General features: G+C 35.2%; 1 protein-coding gene across 8 annotated transcripts in view; it reads left to right on the top strand.

The window, feature by feature from the left end:
- KAT6B (lysine acetyltransferase 6B) overlaps positions 1-24,897 on the top strand; it is a 213,902-nt gene that overhangs the window by 106,086 nt on the left and 82,919 nt on the right. For 7 of the 8 annotated variants that reach the window (XM_031956426.1, XM_031956425.1, XM_031956429.1 and 4 more), the window contains one exon: positions 21,878-21,986. In XM_031956426.1, coding sequence (XP_031812286.1) covers positions 21,878-21,986 — 109 coding nt within the window. Of the gene's footprint in view, positions 1-21,877; positions 21,987-24,897 lie in introns of those variants that run through there. The other variant, XM_031956432.1, reaches the window with a different exon arrangement.

Here is a 24,897-nt window from a genome sequence, read left to right as displayed (position 1 = left end):
AAGCATAAACAATATGTCCATGTTTAAATAGTTTGTCCATATTGAGTTCCTTAAAATTGATCTTTTATATTGGCTCTCATATGTTAAATTTTCTGTTAAGTTTGAGTTTGGTTGATAGAAAGTCCTGAAAATCTGCAAGTTTGTTTAATGTCCATATTTTTCTTATTCAAAATTATAGATAATTTTGCTGGATATGATATTTCTGACCACAGGCCTAGTTCTTTTGATTGTTGGTAGATATGATTCTAGGATCTGTGGTCTTTTATTGTAGTTGTCAATAAACCTTATACAATTCTAATTGTAGTTCCAAGGTTTGGAATTTTTCTTGCAAACAACAAAATCTCTGATATGGAGGGGTTTGTAATTTGACAATAATATTCTTTTGTGTTTTCCACAAAAAATGTTTTTGAGGTGATCATTGGATTTTTTTTTCTATTTCTACTTTCCCCTCATGTTCTATCACTCTAGGACAAATTTCTTGGATTATTTCCTGTGTTATTATATCAGGGTTCTCTTTTTGGTCACAACGTTATGGCAGTCCAGTTATTCTTATATTTTCTCTTCTTGATCTTTTCTCCATATCTGTCATTTTTCTTATGTTTCACATTCTGTTCTGTTTTTTCATTGTTTATAATATGTTTTGTTATTTCTTGGTCTTTCATAGCTTGACTTGTCCAATTCTAATTTTCAAAAAATTATTATCATCTTTGAGATTCTATGCTTTTTTCTAGTTGGTTAACTTTTTTCATCATCTTGTTTTTCTTGGATGGTTTTTATTTTTATATTTTTAGTTTTAGTTTTTCCTCAATGTCTCTCATTTGGTTTTTAAACTTTTTTTTTTTTTTTTTTTGAGTTCTTCTATCAATTCTGTCTGAAGGGGAGCCATTTCACAGTACTCTTTGGGTAGAAATTTTTTTTTTTACTAAAGTGTCCTCCTCTGAAGGTGAATCTCAGTCTTCCTTGTTCCCATAATATGTTTCAATGGTAGGGTTCTTTCTTCTTTGCTAGTTTATTTTTCTTTTTAAAAAGAGGTATTAGCATAAGTATCTCTAATAGTGGGGTGGGGGAAGCTTCCGTTCAGCTCTCCCCTCTGATCAGGAACCCCAAACCAAGAGCCGCACCCTCCTGCAGGTGCCCAGATCCAGCAACATCCTGTCCCACCCCCCACCCCCCCCACCTCTGGTTCCTTCTTGCCCAGGGCCCCGGTTCTGCAGCCCAGCTGGGCCTAGAAGTTCCCTCAGTATTCTGGGACTCAGAGCCAGATTCCCAGGGGGAGGTGAGAGTCTCTGTGGCTCCAGTCACATCCAGCCAGCCCCAGGGTCCCCACTTAGTGTTTCACTAAAGTTAGCTGGGAGGTGTTTGCACTTCCCACAGGTTAATACTTAGCCTGGGGTCTTTCTTCAGATCTTCTTGGCTTGTCCCCCAATTCTTGCTGATTTTTATCAGTCATGTTCATCCTAAGGAGCAAATTTGTTCTATATGGGGGTGAAATCAGGAGAGCTTGAGATTTACCACCCTGCTCCGCCATCTTCCCAGAATCCTCCCCTCCTGTTCTTCCCCTTCACTATCTAACACAGTAAGAAATGAAAGGGGTTATATAGCATTATCTCTACATAGTTCGTGATAAGCAATCTTCTAGTCTTTGCTTGAAGACCGTTGCTGTTGTTTGTTTCCAATATCCAGAGCAAAGTAGCACAATTTAAATCTTTTCATATGGTAGCCCTTGAGATATTTGAAGTTGACATCATGTCCCTTAAATCTTCTCTCCTCCAGGGTAAAACCCCCAATTTCTGCATCTAATTTTACTGATTTCAGTTAGTTTCCTTCCTCATTCTGATCACCTTCCTCTGTGCACCTCTCCATGTACTTCATAAAATACCAAGTCAACATGCATTTGCATTAAGGTTTTTCCAGATATTGGAGATTAAAAGCAAGGCTTTTCCTTTTAAGGAGCCCACTTTCTAATGGGGAGACAACTTGCAAATAACTATGAGTATAGGACACATACAGTATAAATGGGAACTAATCTTAGAGGAAAGGCACTAGTAGCAGAAATGCCTGTAAAAGGCCCTGTCTTCAGGAAGTGAGATTTGAACTGAGTCTTGCAGAAAGGCAGGGTAGTCCATTGAGAAGTGAGAATGTTTCAGGGATAGAGGCAAGCAGAGCAGAAACTGGGAGTGTCCTGTGTGAGGAGCATCAATAAGTCAATGTAGCTGAATTAGGTGTACATAGACGGGGCTAAGGAGATGTGAGAAGCCCAGAACAACCCAGAATCAGAAGGGCTGTACAAGTCATAGCATCTTATCTTTGGTCTTAGGGATAACTGGAAGCTGCTGGAGGTAATTGAGGTGGTGAGTGGGAAGCATGTTTAGCAAGCTCATGTTTGACAGCTGAGCAGAAGATGGATTGAAGTCAGGAGAAATTTGAGGCAAGAGACCAAGTAGAGGGCTATTTCAGTAGTCCGGGTAAGAGGTGACCCAGTTCGTTTTAGGCAATGGGAAAGAGTCACTCAGGAAACAATAATAGGATGGTCATAGGAGCCTAGGAGGTAGGTGGTAAGGTTAGTCTTGGTTTGGAGTTGGAGATAGCTTTCTTTCTAAAGGTCAACTGGTTAGCTATAGGGTAGGATTTGAGGAGAAGGAAATTAAAAGTAGAATTGGGGTCATGGCTTAGGAAATCACCAAGGGATAGAAGGTTACAAGTAAGAGTGCTAGACTTAGGAGCTAGGAGACTGATTGAAAGTCTACCCTCAGCAACTGTAGTAAAACATCAGCACATTACCAGAGGATAATGGTTCTTATCTAAGCCTTTCCTCTCCGCATTTTTGTGTCAGAATGCTTTGTAAAGCTTATAGTATCACAGAAATCACGGATTGTAAGTCAGCTTCACAGAGCACTTGGGATGTGGCTAGTTTTAGAGCTGGACAGGATCTGGAGGAGGCCTGGGGTCCAGGGCAAAAAAGAAAGAGCTTTGGGCAAGTCAGGGAGGGGAAAGCTGTGCTCCAGCCTTCACATAGGGGTGAGGGCCTGGAATCCAAGGCACATCCAGTGAGTTTGCAGCAGCAGAGATCTTTGGAAGGGAGGATTTATTAAGCACTTGGTGTGTGCCAGCACTGAACTAAATGCTCTCATTATATTACTTACTTTGATCCTCATAGCAATCCTTTGAGAAAAGTGCTGTTGTCAACTCTAAGATACCACTACACACCTGTCAGATTGGCTAAGATGACAGGAAAAAATAATGATGATTGTTGGAGGGGATGTGGGAAAACTGGGACATTGATTCATTGTTGGTGGAGTTGTGAACGAATCCAACCATTTTGGAGAGTAGTTTGGAACTATGCTCAAAAAGTTATCAAACTGTGCATACCCTTTGATCCAGCAGTGTTACTACTGGGATTATATCCCAAAGAGATTATAAAGAAGGAAAGGGACCTGTATGTGCACGAATGTTTGTGGCAGCCCTTTTGTAGTGGCTAGAAACTGGAAACTGAATGGATGTCCATCAGTTGGAGAATGGCTGAATAAATTGTGGTATATGAAAATTATGGAATATTACTGTTCTGTAAGAAATGACCAACAGGATGATTTCAGAAAGGCCTGGAGAGACTTACAGAACTGATGCTGAGTGAAATGAGCAGGACCAGGAGATCATTATATACTTCAACAACAATACTAGATGATGACCAGTTCTGATGGATCAGGCCATCCTCAGCAACAAGATCAACCAAATCATTTCTAATGGAGCAGTAATGAACTGAACCAGCTATACCCAGAAAAGAACTCTGGGAGATGACTAAAACCATTACATTGAATTCAATCCCTATATTTATGCACACCTGCATTTTTGATTTCCTTCACAAGCTAATTGTACAATAATTCAGAGTCTGATTCTTTTTGTACAGCAAAATAATGTTTTAGGTCATGTATACTTATTATGTATCTAAGTTATATTTTAATATATTTAACATCTACTGGTCATCCTGCCATTTAGGGAGGGGGGGGTAAGAGGTGAAAAATTGGAACAAGAGGTTTGGCAATTGTTAATGCCGTAAAGTTACCCATGTATATATCCTGTAAATAAAAGGCTATTAAATTAAACTAAAAAAAAAAAAAAAGAGAAAAGTGCTGTTGTCTCCATTTTACAGATGGGGAATTGAGGCACACAGGATTAAGTAACTTGCCCAGGTCCACACAACTAAGTTTCTTGAGGCAGGATCTGAACTCAGGAAGATGAGGCTTCCTGACTCCAGGTCCAAGTCTACCCATTGTGCCATTTAATTGCCTTTGAGGAGGACAAATATGTTTAAGTCAGTCATTTAAAAAAAAAAAAAAGTTGAACAGTACCAGGTTGAGTAAATATATAAATGTTTTTAGCTAGAAAATCAAATATTTTTAGTTTAAAAATAATTACTGCTCTTTTAATGGCACATTCTTGTGTAAAATTTGGCATCCCTCTGATCACTCCCCTATCTTCTCCTTTTACTCTTCCACGCATGCTGTTTTATCCTTGCTTAAACACTCCAATGAGGACCTTGCCTCATCTATTAACCCACCCCCAAAACAGAGGCAATCTGCCCTGAGCTCTCTCTTCCTCGTCTAATATCACTCAGATGCCTTCTGCCAGTCTTTTCTCCTCTCTCATGTGATGAAGTGGCCTTACTTACTTAACTCCTTTACCTGCTCAAATGATCCCATTTCCTCCTGTTTCTTCCCCAACAGATTGGTCCCTCTGTCATCCTTCCATTAGTACTTAGTTTCAATCTATCTCTCTGCACCGATTCCTTTTCTATTGCCTACAAACATACTTGTGTATCCCCATCTTGAAAAAACACCCACCTGATTTTCCCATCCCTGCTATCATCCATGTATATCTTCAACTTTTTTTGTGAATAAATTTGAAAAGGTTGCTGCAGCAAGTGTCGCCTTTTTTCTCCTTTTAGTTTGGCTTGATCATTCCATCAGAACTTCTCTCTCCAACTCTTATTGCCAGATCTCATGGCCTATTCACTCTCCTCCTCCTTAACCTCTGATCCTTCTGATGACTCTCACCTCTGGGGTACTCTCTGATATTTCTTTGTAGCTGACCAATCCTTCTCTGTCTCCTTTGCTGGATCCTCCTCTGTATCAAACCCTCTAAACATGGGTGTCCCACAAGGGATCTCTTCTGGGCCCTCTTCTCTTCTCCCTCCTACTACTTCACTTAGTGATATACTCCCATGGATTTAACTATCTTCTCTATGCTGACAGCTCTCAGATTTATTCTCTACTCCCACCTCTCAACTGTGGGGAGTAAAAATCCAAGAGACATAATTTCTGAGTAATTAATATTCAATGTGTTAATTATAGCTGGCAAATAATTAATAAAATGAGATCAGTGACACTCTCAGAACCAAGATAGAACTTCATGGGCTGCTGGATGTTTAAATACCCTTGGAAGAGTGAGCGTTCCCAAAAGGCAAAAATCAAATCTGATTGATTAATGGCTAATAAGAAAATGAGTATTATAATGAGAGGAGGGGTTATTCTAGTGACAGAACTTTGATTATGTCTCTCTTATTCATCTTTATCCAGACCACCACTGCCTTAGGAAGTCTAAACAAAGGGATTTACTTTTACCCAAGCCACTTGTATCCCATGAAAGAGTACCCAAGATTGAGGAAAATGTTAACCTAAGTGTCATTATTCATCCTGTCCTTCAGAGGCTACTTTGATCAGAATGAGGAAATACAAAGGAAAAACTCCCTGCATTCCCAGATGTCAATGGGTTATTAACATAAGAGAAAATATTCATTTTTCTCACTGCTGACCTCCAATCTTGGCTCTCTAATAGCATGTCAGACATCTTGATCTGTAGATTTAAACTTAATGTGTCCAAAACTGAATTCATTATCTTTCTCCCTACTGTCTCTTCTCTCTGTCTCAAGTCTCTCCTTTCTCTAGTCTATCCTATTCTCAGCTACCAAGATGATTTCTCTTAAAAGCCTTTTTGTAAGCTATCTCCTGTTTCTGGAATTTTTCCCTTCATTCTGCCTGTTGGCTTTCTTAAAGGCTCAGTTCGATCTTAATATCTGCCAGAGGCCTTTCTCATCCCCCTCCCCTCCCTGTACCACCATGCCTCCTTATAAGATTACATTCATTTACAATACGTTGATCTTGATGTGCATAATTGTTGGCATGTTGTCTCATGAGAATGAGAGCTTCCTGAGGGGAGGGAAAATGTGTGTGTGTGTGTGTTTTAATCTTTACTTATATCACAAGTGCTTAACACAGTCTGGCATATAGCAATTACTTTTAATAAATGCTGATTTATTGACTGAGAGAGAAGGATTTCATGACCAGATGACTAGACAGGAGACTATTAGACTAGACTCTGAAGTGAATGGGGTGTTCAGAGAGCTGCCAGCCCTTTTCAGTCCTGAACATCCCCTTTTGATGTCCACCTGTCACCTGATTCTCCCCTGTGGCTCCAAGAAACTGTAACATGCAGTGGCCATCCCCTGGGAAAACCATCTCAGCACTCAGACTAAACTGACTAAACTAGGGCGAAGGTAACTGAGATGCCTCAAACCCCTCAGTGAGTTAAAAGAATGCCCACCATAAGCCTACCCTGCTTCCCCTGCCAAATGGGCTGATGGGAACAGTTTGTTACGATGGCCATAAAGGAGGGGGAATCCTGCTTTGTGGAGCACTTAGAGCTTTGTCCAAAGATACCAAGGTCATCCACTGCATCTGGGGCTCTTACTAGGCAGCCTGATGGCCATCTCTGGTCACTGGACTGCTGTGCCTCTGGAAAAAAGAGGGAAACTGGCACTTTACGCGACTTTGTCTCATGCTGTCTAATTCATACCCAAGTCAAGGCATCATCCCTGGTATCATTGGTCCTCTTCAAAAATGAAGGATGAGCAACAGACACATTCAGTATAGACATAGCATTTTTCAGATACTTGTGACAACAGCTTAGCAGTTGATAGGATTGTGTGAAAATACTTTCTTTAATTTTATTCATTCATTATAACTAATAACAGGTTAGGAAAATGGTGAAAATGGTAAGAAAAATGGTTAGAGAAATCTTTTGGAGGAATTAACAAAGTTTTTTTTTCCCTAATGTTTGTCATTTTCATTCTTTTTCAATTCTAGATTTATTTCTAGTTATACAAATTGCTGTTTTCTTTGGCAGGCACTGGAAGCAAGACTGCGTGAAATTATGTAATGTCTGAAAAGTTATGTTCATGATTAATTAGCTTATCCCAGAGTGGTATGTTATGTGTGGAATAAGGAGATCATACTTTTTTATTTGGCAATGAAGTTAAATGCCCCTGCTCAGATCATGTTACTTTCCAATGTTTTTCTACTATATGTTTAACTTGATCTCTAAAAAACATGAAAATGTAGTTTCAGTGCCAAATATGCTAGCTTTGGTATTGTATTTCAAGCTAGTATCACAGATTGACTTTAAAAGCAACATTCGCCTAGTAATCACATCTTACTGAATGAATGGTAAAAGCCAACAGATAGAATCTATTATTATTATCTAAATCTCTAAAGTAATATGTAGTCAACTTTCGTGATGTAATAATTAATTAAGTTCTTTGTAAACCTATTTAGAATCTTAAACCTAGCCCAACAAGAACTGGGTGAAAAGACATTTTAAACTGGGACAATGACATTCTTATTCTAGTTTAGTTGTGAAGATCCATCTCTCTTGTTGTGAGCCATAGTTTTTTATGTAGGCAGCTAAGTAGCACAATAGAGTGCTAGACTTGAAGTCTAGAACTGAGGTCAAATCCTGCTTCTTGACATTTACTAGTGTTTGGAACCAAACTTTAAACCAAAATAAATAAAAACAGGCTACTGGTTGGTTTAGACATTTTCTTATCTCATATATATATATATATATATATATATATATATATATATATATATATCCATATCCTAATATTATACTACTGTAGGTCACTGTGTAAGATGTTTCCTTGTTTTGATTGTATAAATATGGAAACAAGTGGTAAGATTTTGTGGGTTGGTAAAAATGTAATGTAATCTAGCCCGTTTAATCTTTCTAAAAACTTTATAGAGTTTTTTTGAAGCTTATAATGTCCACTACAGTTTATTATATATCTTTTTCTCAAAATCTTTAGACTTTCTAAAATTGTTACATTTTTAATGATATTTTAGGGTCCTAGAGTCAAAAGTTCTAGGTTTTGTTACTGGTTTCACTCTTACCTATGTCCCTTGTTTGATATGTTTCTGTCTGTCTGCCTTTAAGTTTAAGTTCTTTGGCTGTAATGATTGTGAGGATGTTTTGAGAACAAAGTTTTATATTTCTTGGAAATAGTAAACATTCAGTAGAAAATCTAGATGACAGTAGAATTATGTTTGTTGTTTTTTTAATTTGTTACTGTTATTGCTATGATTTCCATTTGGTCTCAATACCCATCCCACAAAGTTTCCTTATTATTGAGAAAATTTTACAATTTTTGACTTGCCAACAGTTGGTGAATAGTAAAGAGGTATATTTAGAATTCTATTTTGTTTTTAGGTTTATAGTTATTGTCTTTTAAAGAGTAACTATCCACATAGGACTTAAATCCATGTTCATAGTTATTTTTAGACTATTTGCATAATTTTATTACTATGTATTGTTAGAGTAGTAAATTGAATTTAATCCTATTTACTTAGGGAGATATTGAATGGTCAACAGTTGTAGGGTGGAGTTTTGTGTTGCTTCATGTATCATTACAATTTGTTATTTCATACACATTTTTTAAAACTTTTAATGTTTATTCTGTTTTCTTCAACTCTCTTTTAATCAACTCTCTTTGCTTCCCAAGAATGGTGTCCTCTCTTTTAGTCTAAATTACACACTAAAAATATTTTAATAGTGGTAATAGTAGAGTGAGCAGCTCTAAGCACACCTCAGAAATATCCATACCATTATGGATATTCATTGGGAAAAATTCAGGATTCTAAAAACTCATAACAGCTTCAAACACAGTTTGGTAATATTAGGAATTTAAAAAAATAAACTAGTTATTAAATACAAGCAAATCAGCTTTTTTACATTAAAAAGTGGAATTCCCCTTTGATATGGAGTAATATTATGTCCTTGCCTTTATATTAACAAATAAGTTAATGGAAAAATAGTAAACACATCAACCATTACAAATAGGAAATAACAGAAGTAAAAAAAAAATTCAGTTGGGTTATACTGAAAGTACTTAAAAATCATCCCTAATTTACCCTCTCTTCCTCAGGAATGATGGTTAGTCATTTTTTTCTTAACTTGCTAAGGAGAATGTCTTTTTTTAGTATGTGAAATAGTTTAAAAATGTTTCAGTTTAAAGGTAAAATTCAAGATTTAGGACTACATTTATCAGCTATCTTATTAGACTAGGTACTCGGCCTCATTTAGTGTCACTGATTTTTTTCTTCCCAATTTGTCATCGTTTGTTGTTCTGTGCTCTATATATTATTATTGTGTTTCTTGCTGTCCTTAGTTTCTGTGACTTAAAGATGAATTATAAGTTAGTGTTTCAGTCAGTATCATATTACATTTGTTGTTTTTGGTGCCAGAAATTTGCAATTTATTTGTTCTTTCTGCCTTCCTTAGGACTTGGTTTCTATCCACTTTGTGTCTTTTCCATTCTCACTAAAGAGATAGTGGTTCTGAAATTTTCGGCTTTAGCCAAAGTCATTTCATTAATCAGCCATAAATTACTTGAGGGACTTTTTTTTTTTTCAGTTTTTTTAAATAGAAAAACTGTAATCCTTAAAAATTTTTATAATGTTGCTTTCAATTTTTTTACTTTTCTAAGTCTAGGCTAGGGTTTGAATTGCCTCAGTCATGTTGTTCGGTGATGATGATAGTTTGCAGACTTCCTGTAAGTGTGTGTTGAATTTTCAGTAGGGTTGAACTAGACTGATACTGCTTAAAAATATAAATGCATTTGTACCATTTCTGATGATGTGGATACAGATGAAACCTTAAAAACCTATTCACATTCCAAATTGACAGTGCTCTACTTTTATGAAAAAGAAGGCTGCTTCATTGTCCTTTTTCAGAATTTGTAGTCTTATCTCAAGTTGAGTAATGAGAAGTTTCCTTCTCCTCCTTAAACACATTGAAAGGATTTGTGCCTTACAGGGAATCTGTATCCATAATCAGTATACTTACAAATGGCACTTTTGCCTAATTAGAGCAAATTCAAGACTTCAGATTAGATATATGGCATTTCAGTTATCTTTAAACAGTGGGTTATGTTTGGTGATCAGTGAAATCCAACCTTCTTCCCCCCTTTGTACTAAGCAAGTTTACATTATCTTAAGCATGCCGATTTGATTATGGGAATTTCTCACTGTGATCCTTGACAAATTTTAGCTTTTAAAGGAAGAAAGAAAGAAAATTAGGGAGAAGAAAGGAATGGCTTAATCTGTGTATAAAAGAAAACTTAAAATGCTTCATTTTTACAGAATTGTGTCGTTTATCAATACCTTATTAAAAAAAAAAAAAAAGACAATCCCCCTCCCTCCCAGAAACCAAGAGAACTTGATGGTAAAATAACAGTTATCTTATATAGAATCTCAGGACATCAAACTAATAAATCCAATTTTACTAGTTATGTAGAAACTCAGTCCACAGAGGACTGATATAATACTCCTTTACAGAAAGTTACCCACAGAGAAGCATAATGAATAGGAGAAAGCAATAAAATTAAAATAATAAATTGTCTGCAAAAAGACTTGTAATAAATAAGTCCCATCATCAACTTTTATGAAATAACTTTTGTGAAAATTATCCAGCTGTCTACTCAGGGTCAGATTTCATAATGGAGGTTTAGGAGCACCCTTAGAATGAGAAAAAAGGATTATCATTGGCTGAGAAAAGTGGGGACAGACAAGTTATTATGTCTATATATTTTTTTCATTTTAAATACAAAATCATGATTTTATTTTGAATATCAATAAACCAGAAAAAATTATTTTTTTATGTCATGAAATATATACTTAAAAATGGTAACAATTCTAACATTGCTGTGGTTTGTTCTGTTAGGTTTACATTGATAACTGAAGCTGGTTATATACTGATGAGATTTTGTTTAACTTAGTGGTCTTTCTAGTGGATCTGATTCTGGGATAGTAGACTATCCCTTGGGCTGGCTGCTGGCTCCAAAACTGATTATTTGGCTCCAATAGTCATCCTCCACTCCTCCCCACAGCGGCATTTTAGATTCTGCTTCTAGAACTCTCCAAGACTCAGCAATAGATGGCATTTTTTTATGTAATCTCATCTGGAACCAGGTCACTACCTCACTTGCCTGTTGGTTGCCATATTGCCACTGAAGAACCATCCTCAGCTTAGTGTCTCTCTGTTATGTGGCTTTATCACTGTTGTAATGTAAACTTGTGTGCTTGTAGTTGTATCTCAGAGCTTATCTCCGTACAATCCCTAGCACAGAGTGAGTGCTTAATCAATGCTTATTCTGTCTTCCGGTCTGTATACATATTCTAGAGCTGCCTGATTGAATGGTAGCCACACCAACCTTTGGTAAGGGTGAAAAAACAAGTCAAAGAGCATCTTTTAAGGGCTTCTTGTGTGCTGGGTATTGCCCTAAACACTGGGGAATAAATGGCAAAAATAGATCCTCTTGTCAACGAGCTCACATTTTAGTGGGGGAGTTTGCATAACAACTTTGCACATATAAATAATATAAAACTGGCTTAGAAAAGTGTGGGGGGAGAAGAAGAGGAGGCACCATTTGAAGACAGAATTCATAAGAATGAAATGACTTTGTATACTTACTGTGTATCTAATTTATATTTTAATATATTTAACATCTACTGGTCATCCTGCCATCTAGGGGAGGGGGTGGGGGGGTAAGAGGTAAAAAATTGGAACAAGAGGTTTGGCAATTGTTAATGCTGTAAAGTTACCCATGCATATATCCTGTAAATAAAAGGCTATTAAATTAAAAAAAATAATTAAAAAAAAAAGAATGAAATGACTTCTTGATTAAGGTAACTACTATTTTTAGAAACCTTGACATGCTGTAAAACATGCCTGCATTGTTGCTTTTTCTGTTCACACATCTGTGGAGATCATAGAATGAAGAGATGAAGAAAAGAAATTAAATAGAATTAAATGCAAAATAATGAGTAAATGGCAATATAAACTATTGTAGAATTATTTTAGCATAGATTGTTGTGCTGATTTATATTCAGAGGAAGCGAAATAATATTTGCTTGCAGAACCAGTCAGTATAAGTAAGATACAAAAGAAAGATTTAATCTTAATGAAAGGATTGCTTACCATATAATTGAAAATATAGAGTATGCTTCCATGAAATAAGGCAAAATAAAGTATTACTTTTATAAGATGCATTTGGAGTAAGAACTTTGATTCTTCTAGTTTCTTTTATGCCAAGATTTAGAAAGTAGTCTCAAAATATTACTGCATAAATTTTTATCTAGTTCAGGATTTCTGATACTTTATTTTTTATTCTGTATTTGTATCTTATGGCCCATATTTCTTTTTATGACTTTTTATATTTCTTTTTTTTAATCAACAACTACTTTTATTTTAGATACATTTTTTTAAATATAAAAAATTATTGATATCTTTAATTTTTTACATCCATTTCTACAATATCCCTTTTCTTCCCCTATTAACAAATCATCCTTTGATGAAAAAATAATAATATTTAACATTTAGACAAGTTTTTGGACTTACAAAGCACTTTGTAGATATTTCATTTGATAATTGAATTAAAAAGAAAGGAATTTGAGGTTCTACCTCCTTATCAAGTAAAAGGACAGTGGGAATTGTAGATGATGGCAGTTGTGGAAAAACAGGCACACTGATGTATTACTTGTTTGGCTATGAATTCGTATAAGCATTCTGGAAAGTAATTTGGAATTATGCAGATAAAGTGACTAGAATGTCAGTTCCCTTTCGTCCAGAGATTCTACTGCTAGGTAAATGCCCAGAGGAAGTCAATGACAAAATAAGAAACTTTATATATATATGCCTGAATATTTATGACAGCTATTTTTGTGATAGTACAGAACTAGAAACAAAGTAAATGTCCATCATCTGGAGACTAGCTAAATAAATTGTGGTACATGAGTGTTTTGGAATATTATGGTGCTATAAGAAATGATCATGATAAGTAGAGAGAAATATGGCAAGGCCATGAACTACAAAAACATTGACATCACAATAGAAATGTAAAGAAAATGCCAAGAAAATAATCAAAACCATGTGCCAAAACATAATCATGTTTGCTCTTTCAAGATATTAAAATCCTATTTCTCCTTTTGAGAAATATTTGTTAAAATAATTACACTTTGGGGGAATAGTTTTGTTCTTATCTATTTGAATTAATTATTAAAATATCTTTACTATCTGATGATATTAACAATATTTAACATAAAACTTTCCTTCCCCCTTCTAGATCTTCCCTTTTTATCTTAGTTGCATTGATTTTATTTGCACAAAAGCTTTTCATGTAATGAAAATTATCCCTGTTTTTTATCTCGATAAAACATTTTCTATTCATTCCAATTAATTATCTTAAAGGAGACTTTCAGAGGGTACATGCATCATTAGGATTGTAACTTTTATATAACATTCTGAAAGTCCTACATATAATTAGTTTTGGAAGGTCATGGTGATTTTTGATTGCTTATTTGTTTTTTAAGATAACATATTTCTATGATTCTGAAGTTGTTAGGTCTTTTTGCCTAAACAGTAACAGAGTTTTTTACCTTAAAGCATGAGTCAAAAAGAAATGATAAACTTTGAGGGTAGAAAATAACCTATCTGTATGTTTGAAAAGAATCCAAATAAATTAAAGTACGATAGTTATTAAGGGAAATCTCTTAATAGAATAGCATGGAGCATATCATATGGTATTATTGCTAGAGAAAGAATACAAGGTTTTAAGGATTTTGGGTCTTAGCTGTTGTTTTACGCGTTATTATATGCCTAAGTCTGATTTGGCTAAAATATAATCTTAGTCCTGGTACAGCCAAACTAGCACCAGTGCTGCCAGAGATGGAAACATCTTTTATACATTCTGCCCAGACCTTGTGTCCTAAAAGGCTGAACAGCATACACCATAACTTTAAGTACATGTAGTTGAGTTGTTTTCGTAATATCTGATTTTCATAAACTCATTTGGGGTTTTCTTGGCAAAGAAACCAGAGAGGTTCTCCACGTCCTTCTCCAATTCATTTTACACATGAGGAACTGAGGTAAGCAGAGTTGAGGGATTTGCCCTAGGTTATGTAACTATCTGAGGTTGGATTTGAACTCTGGTCTTCCTGACTTTTCATTAGTTACTTTTAACTACTAAGCCTTCTAACTGTATATATGTTTTCTTATTCATACATACCTAAAAGTGGCCTAGGCTAAATGCATTAATATCTAATCTTTTTCTTTCCCTTTTCAGTTACCTTCCTCCCCTCTGGCTTCTTATATTTAGTTTAGTTATTTCTATTTTTATTTATTTTTAAAGGAATATTTTCTTTGCATTGTTTTCATTAAATTTCTGCCTTTTGAGTCTGTCCTGAGATTTTATTCTCTGATTTGGGGATTTTATCCATATTTATTCCTTTTTAAATCTCTCTTGTGTTCCTTATGGGATTTTTCAAAGTTTTAGAAGTACCAGCCTTGAGCTACTCTTCTAAGCAATTTCTGTGTCGTTTCCTTCTTAGATCTTGTTTCCTTATCCTTTTATATACTATGTCTCACTCTTTAAAGAGTATTGATTTATGAGGAAAATGATATAATATGGAAGCAGGGCCCCAGTGTAGAACCTATCATGCTTTCCTATTCTAGCCTCCCTCCCTAGACCTTTTAACTTCCTACTGGATTTTCCATATCATCTCTTGCATATGTGTCCCTTTCCCTCTTTTGGATCCCAGACCATTTTAAGAACTTACGTAGACTTTCTAGACAATGGAAATAATAGCACTCTCCTTCGTGCACATACAGGTCCCTTTCCCTTCTTTATGATCTCTTTGAGATATAAGCCCAGTAGTAACACTGCTGGATCAAAGGGTATGCACAGTTTGATAACTTTTTGAGCATAGTTCCAAACTACTCTCCAGAATGGTTGGATTCATTCACAACTTGTGGGGATGATTTCTGCCTTGTTTATTCTTTATATGCATTAAAAAGTCTAAGTTCTAACATATCTTTCTAATTCATTTTATGGATTTCATTTTTTTCCTGAATCATCCTAGATTTTCTTCTTATTCTCTCTTCTCTTGGGAATCTATGTCATTCTGTGTTTCATCAATGATTGGTTCCTTTCCACCTTCTTAAGACAAGAGTTTTATATTCTTTTTAAAGATTTGCCAGTCATTCTTCCTTTTGATTTTAGGATATACTTTGTTGATTCCTCTTTTTGATATCCCAGTTTTTTTATTTATTTTGAAAATCTTAGTAGTCTTCTATCCTTGCATTTTTTTCTCTGCTTCATTCTTCCTAAACCTATTCTGTTTCCTCTTGAAATTTTCATTTTGACTCTCTTATCCTCCCAATCTATCACCTCAATTCTGCTCTTTATTTCCTTTATTTGCAGCCTTGACATACTCAACTATATTTTGTCCTTTACCTTTGGTTCTTTTGCTCTGATACCATTTGTGCCCTGCTAATCCTCAACTCTGGGTCCCTGTCTTCATCTTTTCTCCTCTGGTAGTTTTCTTAATCATAGAAGTCATCCTTACTAGATCAATTACAAATTTATATATTATCCAACCTAATCTGGACTTGCTTTATGGCTCAGGAAAATTTTTATTCTTTTTTATTCTTATTCCACTTCAGCAACTGCTACAAACTTTTACTTCCCTCCTAAAGCTCCCAGTGCTGCCCCAAACCTCTTCTCTTAGAAGAGATCTTGTGAATTAGAGTAACTGCATTTCTATAAGACTCAAGTTTTGCAAAGTATTTTACATACATTATTTCATTTGGGTCTTTCATCCTGTGAGATAGGTGATATTGTTAATCTCATTTTACAGACCAGGGAACAGAAAAATTAATTGTCCAACTTCACATAGGAGGTGTCTGAGGAAGAATTTGAATTCAGATTTTCCTGACTCTAGATCACCTTTCTATATCTTCACCCATTGTCATACTCTTTACTTCTTTCTCTTTGCCTTGTTTTTGCCAAGACTACCTTTTCTCTCTGTGTTCTTGATCTCTGTTCTCATATTTTTCCTTCTCTTTCTATCTCCAATCTGTCCTTCACAGCAATCTTCCTAAAGAACAATTTTGATCATTTTGCACATTAGAAATAACACCGGATTTGGAGTCAGAGAATCTGATTGCAGTTAATTCAGAGTTTTGTTGATAACTATTTTTGAGACAATTATTCCAGAGGCACTAAGGCTATACAAAGATGAAGATGAGATAATCCCTACTCTCAGGAAAATTCTGTTGGAGATGGTGACTGTGGTGGTTCAGTTTATGGGCTTGTACATACATATACAGGGAAAAAAAAAAAGCAAGAAAATTTTAGGAGAGGCTTTTGCATCTGGGAAAATCTGGAGAAGCCTCCTGTAAGAGGCGGCATTTAAGTCAGCCTTTGAAGTGTACTTGGGATTGGCATAAGGGAGGGGGGGAGGGTATGGTCGAGTTTTAAAGGTAGCTGTTGCCAAGGCAATGGGAAATGGAGTGTCATGTGGGTTACAGAGTCCATGAAGACAAGAAATGTTCAATAATTTTGAAGTTGTAGGTCAGGGTCAGGTTGTAAAGGATTTAAAATGCTCAACAAAAGAGTTCTGGTTTGATTCTAAGGTAATAGAGTTTATTTTGGAGTGGAGTACTTTAGGGTAAGCCATTTAGCTTTGTGGACCTCAGTTTCCTCATCTGCCACATAGAAATGGCTCGGCTAATCTTGAAGTTCCTCTTTCTCTGACTCTAGGAGGCCATACCAAACCATCCCACAGCTCTTTAGCTTGTGCTCTGTTTTTTGTATAGGGAAAAATGCAGACTTGTTACCTATTATTTATGTTCCTCATCTGCATTCAGGCTTCCTTTTCTTTACAGCTCCCTCCTTTTTGAGTTCTGCTATCTTGCAAGGAAATAGGATTTACAGCTGATTCTTGAGTTCCATTCTTCCTGTTCCACCTCTGGTCATTCACAATGTTGAGGTTATAGACTGCAGACTCTCCCTGTATCAGACCACCGTGTTGTTGAGGTTACCCACCAAAACGTTGGGGTTACGGGCCTGTATTGGCACTTGACTAACCCCAAGAAAGAGTTAGTGGGGGAGGGGGATTATACCATTGAGTGGTGGGCTAAGCCTAAAAGAGATTTGGCACTCTAAAAAGAGTTAGCTATAAGAAGAAGAAAGATGCCGTGAGACAGGAGTCCACCATAGACTGGCAAGCTAAATTCTAATAGAAGTTAGTGAGAAAATTTTAGTAGAATAGGTCTTTTTAGGGAAAATATATTCTCAGGGGCTGACATCATAATTTGACTTTCTATTTAGAGACTATAACTGTGATTGTTGTCAATGCCAGGTATTTGAATTGAGAATTCTCCTGAAGATCTCCACCTGGGGTGAGGCTTTAATAAAGTTCAAAAAAGGCCTAAGCAAAGTCAAAAAGGTCCGTTTATAATCCTATCTATGCTCCTCCCTGCTTCCCCAGGAGAATAGCTAGACTTCCTAATTGTTTACACTAATTCAGGCTCTCTCTGTCAAAAGCCTATCTAGCATCCAGAAACTTATGCACACCAGATGTTTCCTCCATCCCATGGCTGCCTCATTCAGTGCTTTGCAGTGCCACCTCCTTCACCAAGGCTTACGCCCCCCCTCCCTCTTTTATTTATTTATTTATTTAATTTGTTCTGCAGGTTTGCATACATGTTGTTACTTCAGTAAAATGTTCACTTCTAGTGGGCAGGATTTGTTTTGGTTTTGTGGATGTGTTTGTATTTCCAGCTCCAAGTTGAGATGCAAATATTTAAATGTTTGGAAATTGAAATTAATTAAATCTTATTTCTGTTCAGTTTGGGAGCAACTAGGTTGCCCAATGGACTGAGTGCTGGGCCTAGAGACTTCAGTTCAAATTCATACTCAGATAGTAGCTGGCTTCTGGCAAATCACTCCACCCTGTCTGCCTCAGTTTTCTGATCTGTAAAATGAACCAGAGAAGGAAATGGCCAAGAACTCTAGCAAGAAAACCCCACGTGGGGTCACAAAGAGTCAGGCATGATAGAAATGAAGAACAGTCTGTTTAGCTTAATGAACACTAGTTGAATCTTGATTTTGTCATCCACAAGATTAGCTCAACAGCTCTGAATTTTTTGCTTACAGATTTGGTAAGCGCTTCATCTTTGTCTTAAGTACAGGTTCATCTAAAAAGCCTGTAGAGATTTCCTTCAGTCTTGGCTGGGGTCTGTCACTCCATCAGCTGATTACAAGGAGCTGGCCTGTGAAGAATCTACCCAAACCCTAAGTCCCCAGCTGGTGAACAAATTGTCAGTTTGTCAGCTGCTGGATTGAAATCTGAGTATATTATGTCTGTGGCATTTTATTAATAGCAAATTTATTAATTCACTTTTTAATTTGTTTTGTGTGACTTCATTTTACTGATCTCTTTTTTGACTCATAATGCTTATAAAATATCAATTTATCATTTCTAGAATTTTGCCAAGAAACAGCTTCAGTATCTCCAATCAGTAGTTCTCAGAACCTACCTTTTTGAAAGTCAGGATACAAGTTCATCTACAGCCATCTGACTCAGCTCCTATTCTCTAGGAATTCTCATAATTACACCCCTACTCTACTTTGTAGATGAGAAAACTAAAACTCAGCAAGATTGCACAGCTAGTTAAGCACAGAGCTGAGACAAGATCATAGGTCTCATGGCACCTAATACCCTCCCTCTTGTGTCACTAATGAAATTAGTGACAGAGATATGGAGACCTCTTCTCCCCAGGATTCTTCATGTTCTATCCTGATCTTCAAAACAAACAGGAAAAAAGTAACGATTGTGGAAGGAAGGGTTCTAGGTCATTGTTGTTGATTTTGCCAGAGGAGTAAGGTATAGCCACTGCTTCTGTCTGTTTCATCGGAGCAGAGTATTTCTACAGTGTAAATTTAGTGATCTTTTCATATGAATTGGTAATAATTGGTAGGAATATAGGTGAGAAACATAACCAGTAGCTGCCCTTATAAAGTTAGAGAGACAAAAATTCAGAAATGGAAGTTCTATTCCTTGTTCCATTTTTAAGGCCATTCGGATATGGTTCCTTTCAGCAGAAGATTGTAGAATATCATTATCGTTAATTTAAAACTTTTTGTGACTGAAATCCATTTTAACTTATTAGGAAGGATTATTTTTCTGAAACAGTCTTTGTATATTTTGAGGAGAGTAAATCATAATTCTTTGATCTATTTGTACACATTGCTTTAAAAGGTTTATTTTACAAAAGTGATATTTTTTAAGAAGTTAATTAGAATCTGCTATACTAAGGTTGGCAAAAAAAAAAGTGTTTTGCATTATCAGTAATTCAGTATCTTACACTGGTTTGTTGTTGCTGTTTTTTAAGAATATTGTGAGAGTTATCCTTAAATGGTTTTAAACGCATCAGCATCATGAGGTTCTCTTAAACATAGCATGAAGTGACAATATCTTTCTGCTTTGTATTATTGTGTATAGTGGGGGACATCATTCTTTCTAGCCATGAACTACTAGCAACCTTTGTCCTTTATGTTACCTTTAGTTAAAAAACGAAAATGAGCATGAATGCTGGCTGATGGCCATGTCTTTCTTGCAGCTAAAAATTCATCTGGGAAAGATAAATGGGATTGTAGATTTGGATTTGTTTCATTGCGTGAATGATATGTGACATTTCGTAAATTATTTAGCACTGCGAGGATGGCAGAAATGGCTTGAGCATTGTTATATCAAATGAAAGCAAGAATCCCATTAGTGCAAAGACTGGGTTTTAGCTAGAATCTATCAGGGGAATGTTGTCACTTTAAAATCAAATTGTTCTTTTAATTGCTATTTAAAGGAACAAAAGTGTTCCCAAGGTACTGCAGTTGAACACTCACAAGTAATAACTGTGGATCCATAATTATGTGGCACTGATTATCTGGCATTTTAAAAACTGGCAAGAATCAGTGACCAATTTGTAGTACTTTTTTTTTTTTTTTAATTTTCTAGCAGACTATTTTCTAGCTGTGACTAGAAATAAAAATGCTTTTTCAGAGTTAATTTGCTTTCCACCACATTAGAAGTATGAATTAAGCTGAAAGGAAGAGCATAAGAAATGGCTAAATTATAAAAATAATCCTAATCATCACATATGGACAGTGTGTAAATACTCTGATGGAGCTTTCCTTAGATTCAAAATTAATTTTAATCTTTGAAATGTTAGAACGTTAAAGAAAATCATTGAAATTCAATATAGTCTTTAGAGATAATAAAATACTATTGTTTACTAATTTTCTAAAGTGATCTTTTGAGTGTCTTTTTAAGTATCTATGCAGTTTTTTGTAAATAAAATTAATATGTACATTGGGGTCTAAATTTATCATAATGTGAAGTGTTTATATGTAACCAGATTTATAAATTTAGGCCCAATTATTATTTTTCACTTCGTATTATTATGGGGTTGTGTTTCTAATAGATTTTTGGTCCATAAGATTTAAGCAGACAGATTAGAAAATCTAAAAGTAAAGCATTTAACCTGCTAGACAACATTTAAAAACCATTAGATTTCCACTGAAAATTTATTTTTACATTATTGTATATTTAGTTAAATGAAAAGAAATCTCTCAAGTTTAGAGTCACCTATTCTGTGCATAAGAACATTACAGTTGCTGGGAGTGGTAAATAGCAATTGAGAAACCTGAAAATTTATGCAGATTTATACATTGTTAAGAGTGATTTCCATAGTGATCCTAATAGGGTGCTAGGGGTTAGACAAATGTTTTCTTGTTTCTTTTATAAAATGGTAATGTCAGAAATTAAGTATTCACCTTTGTTTAGCATGGTTTATTTTTGAAGTTTGGTGTCAAAAAGAACATATTTTTGAAGCTGTTAATGGTAGCCTTTTTGTCCTGTATAGTGATGCCACCAAAATATTTTATTCTTACTTGATGCCAATGTTATTTATGTCACCTGTAGAAACTGGACCTTTTTTGGTTAATATTTAATAGATAAATAAAAATAAATTGTATTTAATAAAGTAATGGTCTATTTTAAAAACCTCACTCACCTTAATTATATTCATGATATCTCATTCACCCCAGTATAATAAGCATTGCTTTTTATAATTATGAGATATGGTTGTAGTTATTAGACGTTAATTCAAATTTCAGCCAACTTTGACACTTATTAGCTTTGGTGGTTTGGGGGCAGTCATTTACCTTCTCTGGGCCTCAGTTTCCTTATTTATCCATAAAATTTAAAATAGTGCTTTTAGTTCTTAACTCATAAGGTTATTATGAATAAAGCATCTTATGAACTTAATTCACTTATAGAAGTGTGAATTATTTTCTCATTAATCTTTAGATGAATGATTTTGTTAAAGTTGTTGTTTATGATAGTATTTGTAACCTCAAATAAGTTCCTCATGATAATTGTTCTTGTTGGCTGCTTTGTATATAACTGCCTTAGATGTTAGTTTGATAATATTTATTGGATTTATGTAAAACAAAGAGCTTACAGTATTAGCCATTTACTGTTGACTCTAATTAATAGTAATGGTCCATTTAAACCGGTGCCATTGCCTTGTCTAAGACATATATGAAAAATTTTTGGTTTTGTTTTATTTTCATTTCAAAGTTAAATACCAGGTAACTAAAGTAAAATTAACCACTTTTAAAATTTTGATTTTGATTTTGTTTTAGCCTCGTGCTGATCCCATTCCAATATGTAGCTTCTGTTTGGGGACAAAAGAATCAAATCGAGAGAAAAAACCTGAAGAACTCCTGTCTTGTGCAGATTGTGGCAGTAGTGGTAAGTTAGTGTATTTGTGTGTTGGCTGATAGTTTTTTTTTTTTTTTTTTTGGTGGTAGGACAGTTTCTTCATAAAATTTAACTCTTTATCCGTTAAAAAGTCTTCCCTCTTCAAAGTAGTTTTTCTGACATCATTCATGAGCTCTAAAAATGTTAAGAAGGGAAAGAGACAAATGGGAATTTTTCCTGCCTTATATCATTAATAGTTGTATTTAAACGATATTTTGTAGTAGGCCTTGGTGAAAGGGTGTTGGTCTTGGCCTCCAGAAGACGTAAGCTGAATTCCATCTTTGATATTACATATGTGTGTCCCTGTCACCCTGTGGGCCTGTATCTTTAAAGTGGAGATAATGATATCTTATAGCATTTACTGCGAGGGGTGGTAATACCCAAAGGAGACCTTGTCTAGGTAAGATTTTTGCAAACCTTAAAGTACTGCTCTAGAAATGCCAGCTGCTAATAATAACACATTATCATCATTGAAATCCCACTGGACAAGGACTGAACTGAAATTTCTCTGGAAGTGACATGAAACCAGAAAAAGATCTGATCTTGATATTTGATCTTCTTCCACAGTAACTTGGGTGATATTTTGCTTGTTTTGGACTTACTGAATATTTGTAGGCTGGGTCAGTGAGTGAATGAATTCCAAATTTGCAAGTTATATTACAAAATGAACACATTTATTTTAAATAATCCAGAGCTTTAGTTTAAAGATTTTTCCACTTAGAATACTTCCTGGTTTAGATTGTGGTACCTACAAGTAAATTGTGATATTTTAATATAACTCAAAGGAAAAAATGGGGGAGAGGGGGAGCTCAGTTATGTAGATATAAGAATATTAAAGAAATATCCAGAAATAAGAAAAATTCCTATAGTTTTAAAGCTAGGCAGAGAGCTGTTGACAGATTATTGTTAGATATTGTTAGGTATAAGTAAATTGAAATGCTGTTCTGTTATCAATAAGAGCTGCTAATAGATAAGAGAGTAAGTAACCTGCTTAAATAAAGAGTAATGAAAATTCATTGTCTTTTGTCTTGTTTAATAGTGTTGCCACTATTAAGTGGCCTTTAGCCTGTGGTTGAGAAGAGAGAGATGAATAAGACATTTTTTCTTCATGAATAATATACTCACAATGTTTGCTAAAGAGACCTTGACAGTCTCTTAGATACAGTTTCATTAAAAATCATCTGTCTGGTGATAGTGTTATACATAATGGCAAAGACACAGTGATATTATCAGTATATTCTATTTAGTTAAATTCAGGGGTACCGTGTCATTGTTTTATGTTGAGATAAGTGGTATCCCATTCGTCATTAGAAACTTTGGGTCCTAATTCTTATTATGCAAGCATTCAACAAAATGTTTTTGCATAACCAATCAGTAAGCATTTATTAAGCATTTACTATTTGCCTGGTAATATACTAAACACTAGAGATACAAAGAAAGGCAAAAAAAAGTTCCTTTTTCCAAAGAAGCTTATAGTGGCTGGAAAAGTGTAAATAACTGTTCATACAATATACATACAGAGTTGATGAAAAGTAAACTTAGGGAGGAAGGCTTAGCAGCTGGAGGAACTAGAAATGGCTTTTGGGAGAAAGTGGAATTTGAGCTGAGTCTTGAAGGAAGCTAAGTATTCTAAAAAGTAGATTAGAAGGAACATTCCAGGTATGAACAGAGTCAATGCAAAACGCACCTAAGTGGGAGATGGGTGTTGTGTGCAAGGAACCTTAATATAGGCGAGTATGGAGAGGGGAATAAAGTATAAGAAGAATGGAAAAATAGGAAGATACTCTCCAGATTGTAGAGAACTTTAATAGACAAAGTACTTAATAATCTTGGAGATAATAAAGAGTTTATTGAGTAAGGAGTGACAAGGTCTGAGTTATGCTTTAGGAGAATCCATTTGTCAACTGAGTCAGAGTATAGATTGGAGTAGGAGAAGATTTTAAATTGGGAATCCATATAGAAAGCTGTTTTTAGAATATCCCAGTGAGAGATGTTGATATGAAGGATGTTTTAGCCTCACAAGAGAAGAGGCAAAGATGCATCTGACAGATGGTGTAAAGATAAAAAGATTTGACAGTGGAGTGAGAGTGAATAGTGGAGGATAATACCAAGATTGCAAACCTGGGTGACAAGGAGGATTGTTGGTATCCTCTGATTTGAAGAGGAGCTGGGGTCTGGATGAAAGATAATGAATAACTTCTATTTTGGACATGTTGAGTTTGAGGTGCCTCTGGGACATTCAGTTTGAAATCTCCAGAAGCAATTGATCATTTGGAATTGGAAAGGCTAGATATGTAGAGCTGAGCATCTTCTGCATAGAAGTGATGATTATTGGATCCATGGGAGCTAATGAGTTCACTAGTGAGACAGTGTAGAAAGAAAAGAGAACATGCAAAGCAAAACAATGGATTCCATCAACTTCTGAATTTTCTCATGCCGCTTTCCTTTGAATAAATTATTCTGGCCTCACAGTTTTGTAGTTTTATTTGTCCCCAAACCAAGTCCTCTATCTGAGGGACCTAAATAAACAAAATATTAACTGATGTGGGCGTGGGGACAGGAAGGAGAAAGGTGATTTCTTTTTCAAATGTTTCTTTTCAAGTATTTCTTTGATTGTGGGTGATATATATTTGAGTGGTGACACAGAGATTTCTTTTTGGCTTATAAATTCAAAACTTTCTGCATAAAAAATAAGCATTATAGTTCTTGATTTTTTTTAAATGAAGTCCTCTTCTTCTTGCTCACATCAGAGGACTGAGAAAGGGATATGTTAGACTATTATGTAGCTTTTCATTTCAGTGTACAAGAGTTTTATCTTCTTGGAGATCATATAGAAGTCTTATTTTCTTTTCATTTGGTTTAAGGAAGTGATGTTTAAGACAAGATTTTTTTAAAAAATTAT

The sequence above is a fragment of the Sarcophilus harrisii genome, chromosome 2 (assembly GCF_902635505.1).
Source record: "Sarcophilus harrisii chromosome 2, mSarHar1.11, whole genome shotgun sequence".
In the NCBI taxonomy this organism is placed as follows: domain Eukaryota; kingdom Metazoa; phylum Chordata; class Mammalia; order Dasyuromorphia; family Dasyuridae; genus Sarcophilus; species Sarcophilus harrisii.
This window is presented reverse-complemented; position numbering and strand designations above follow the sequence as displayed.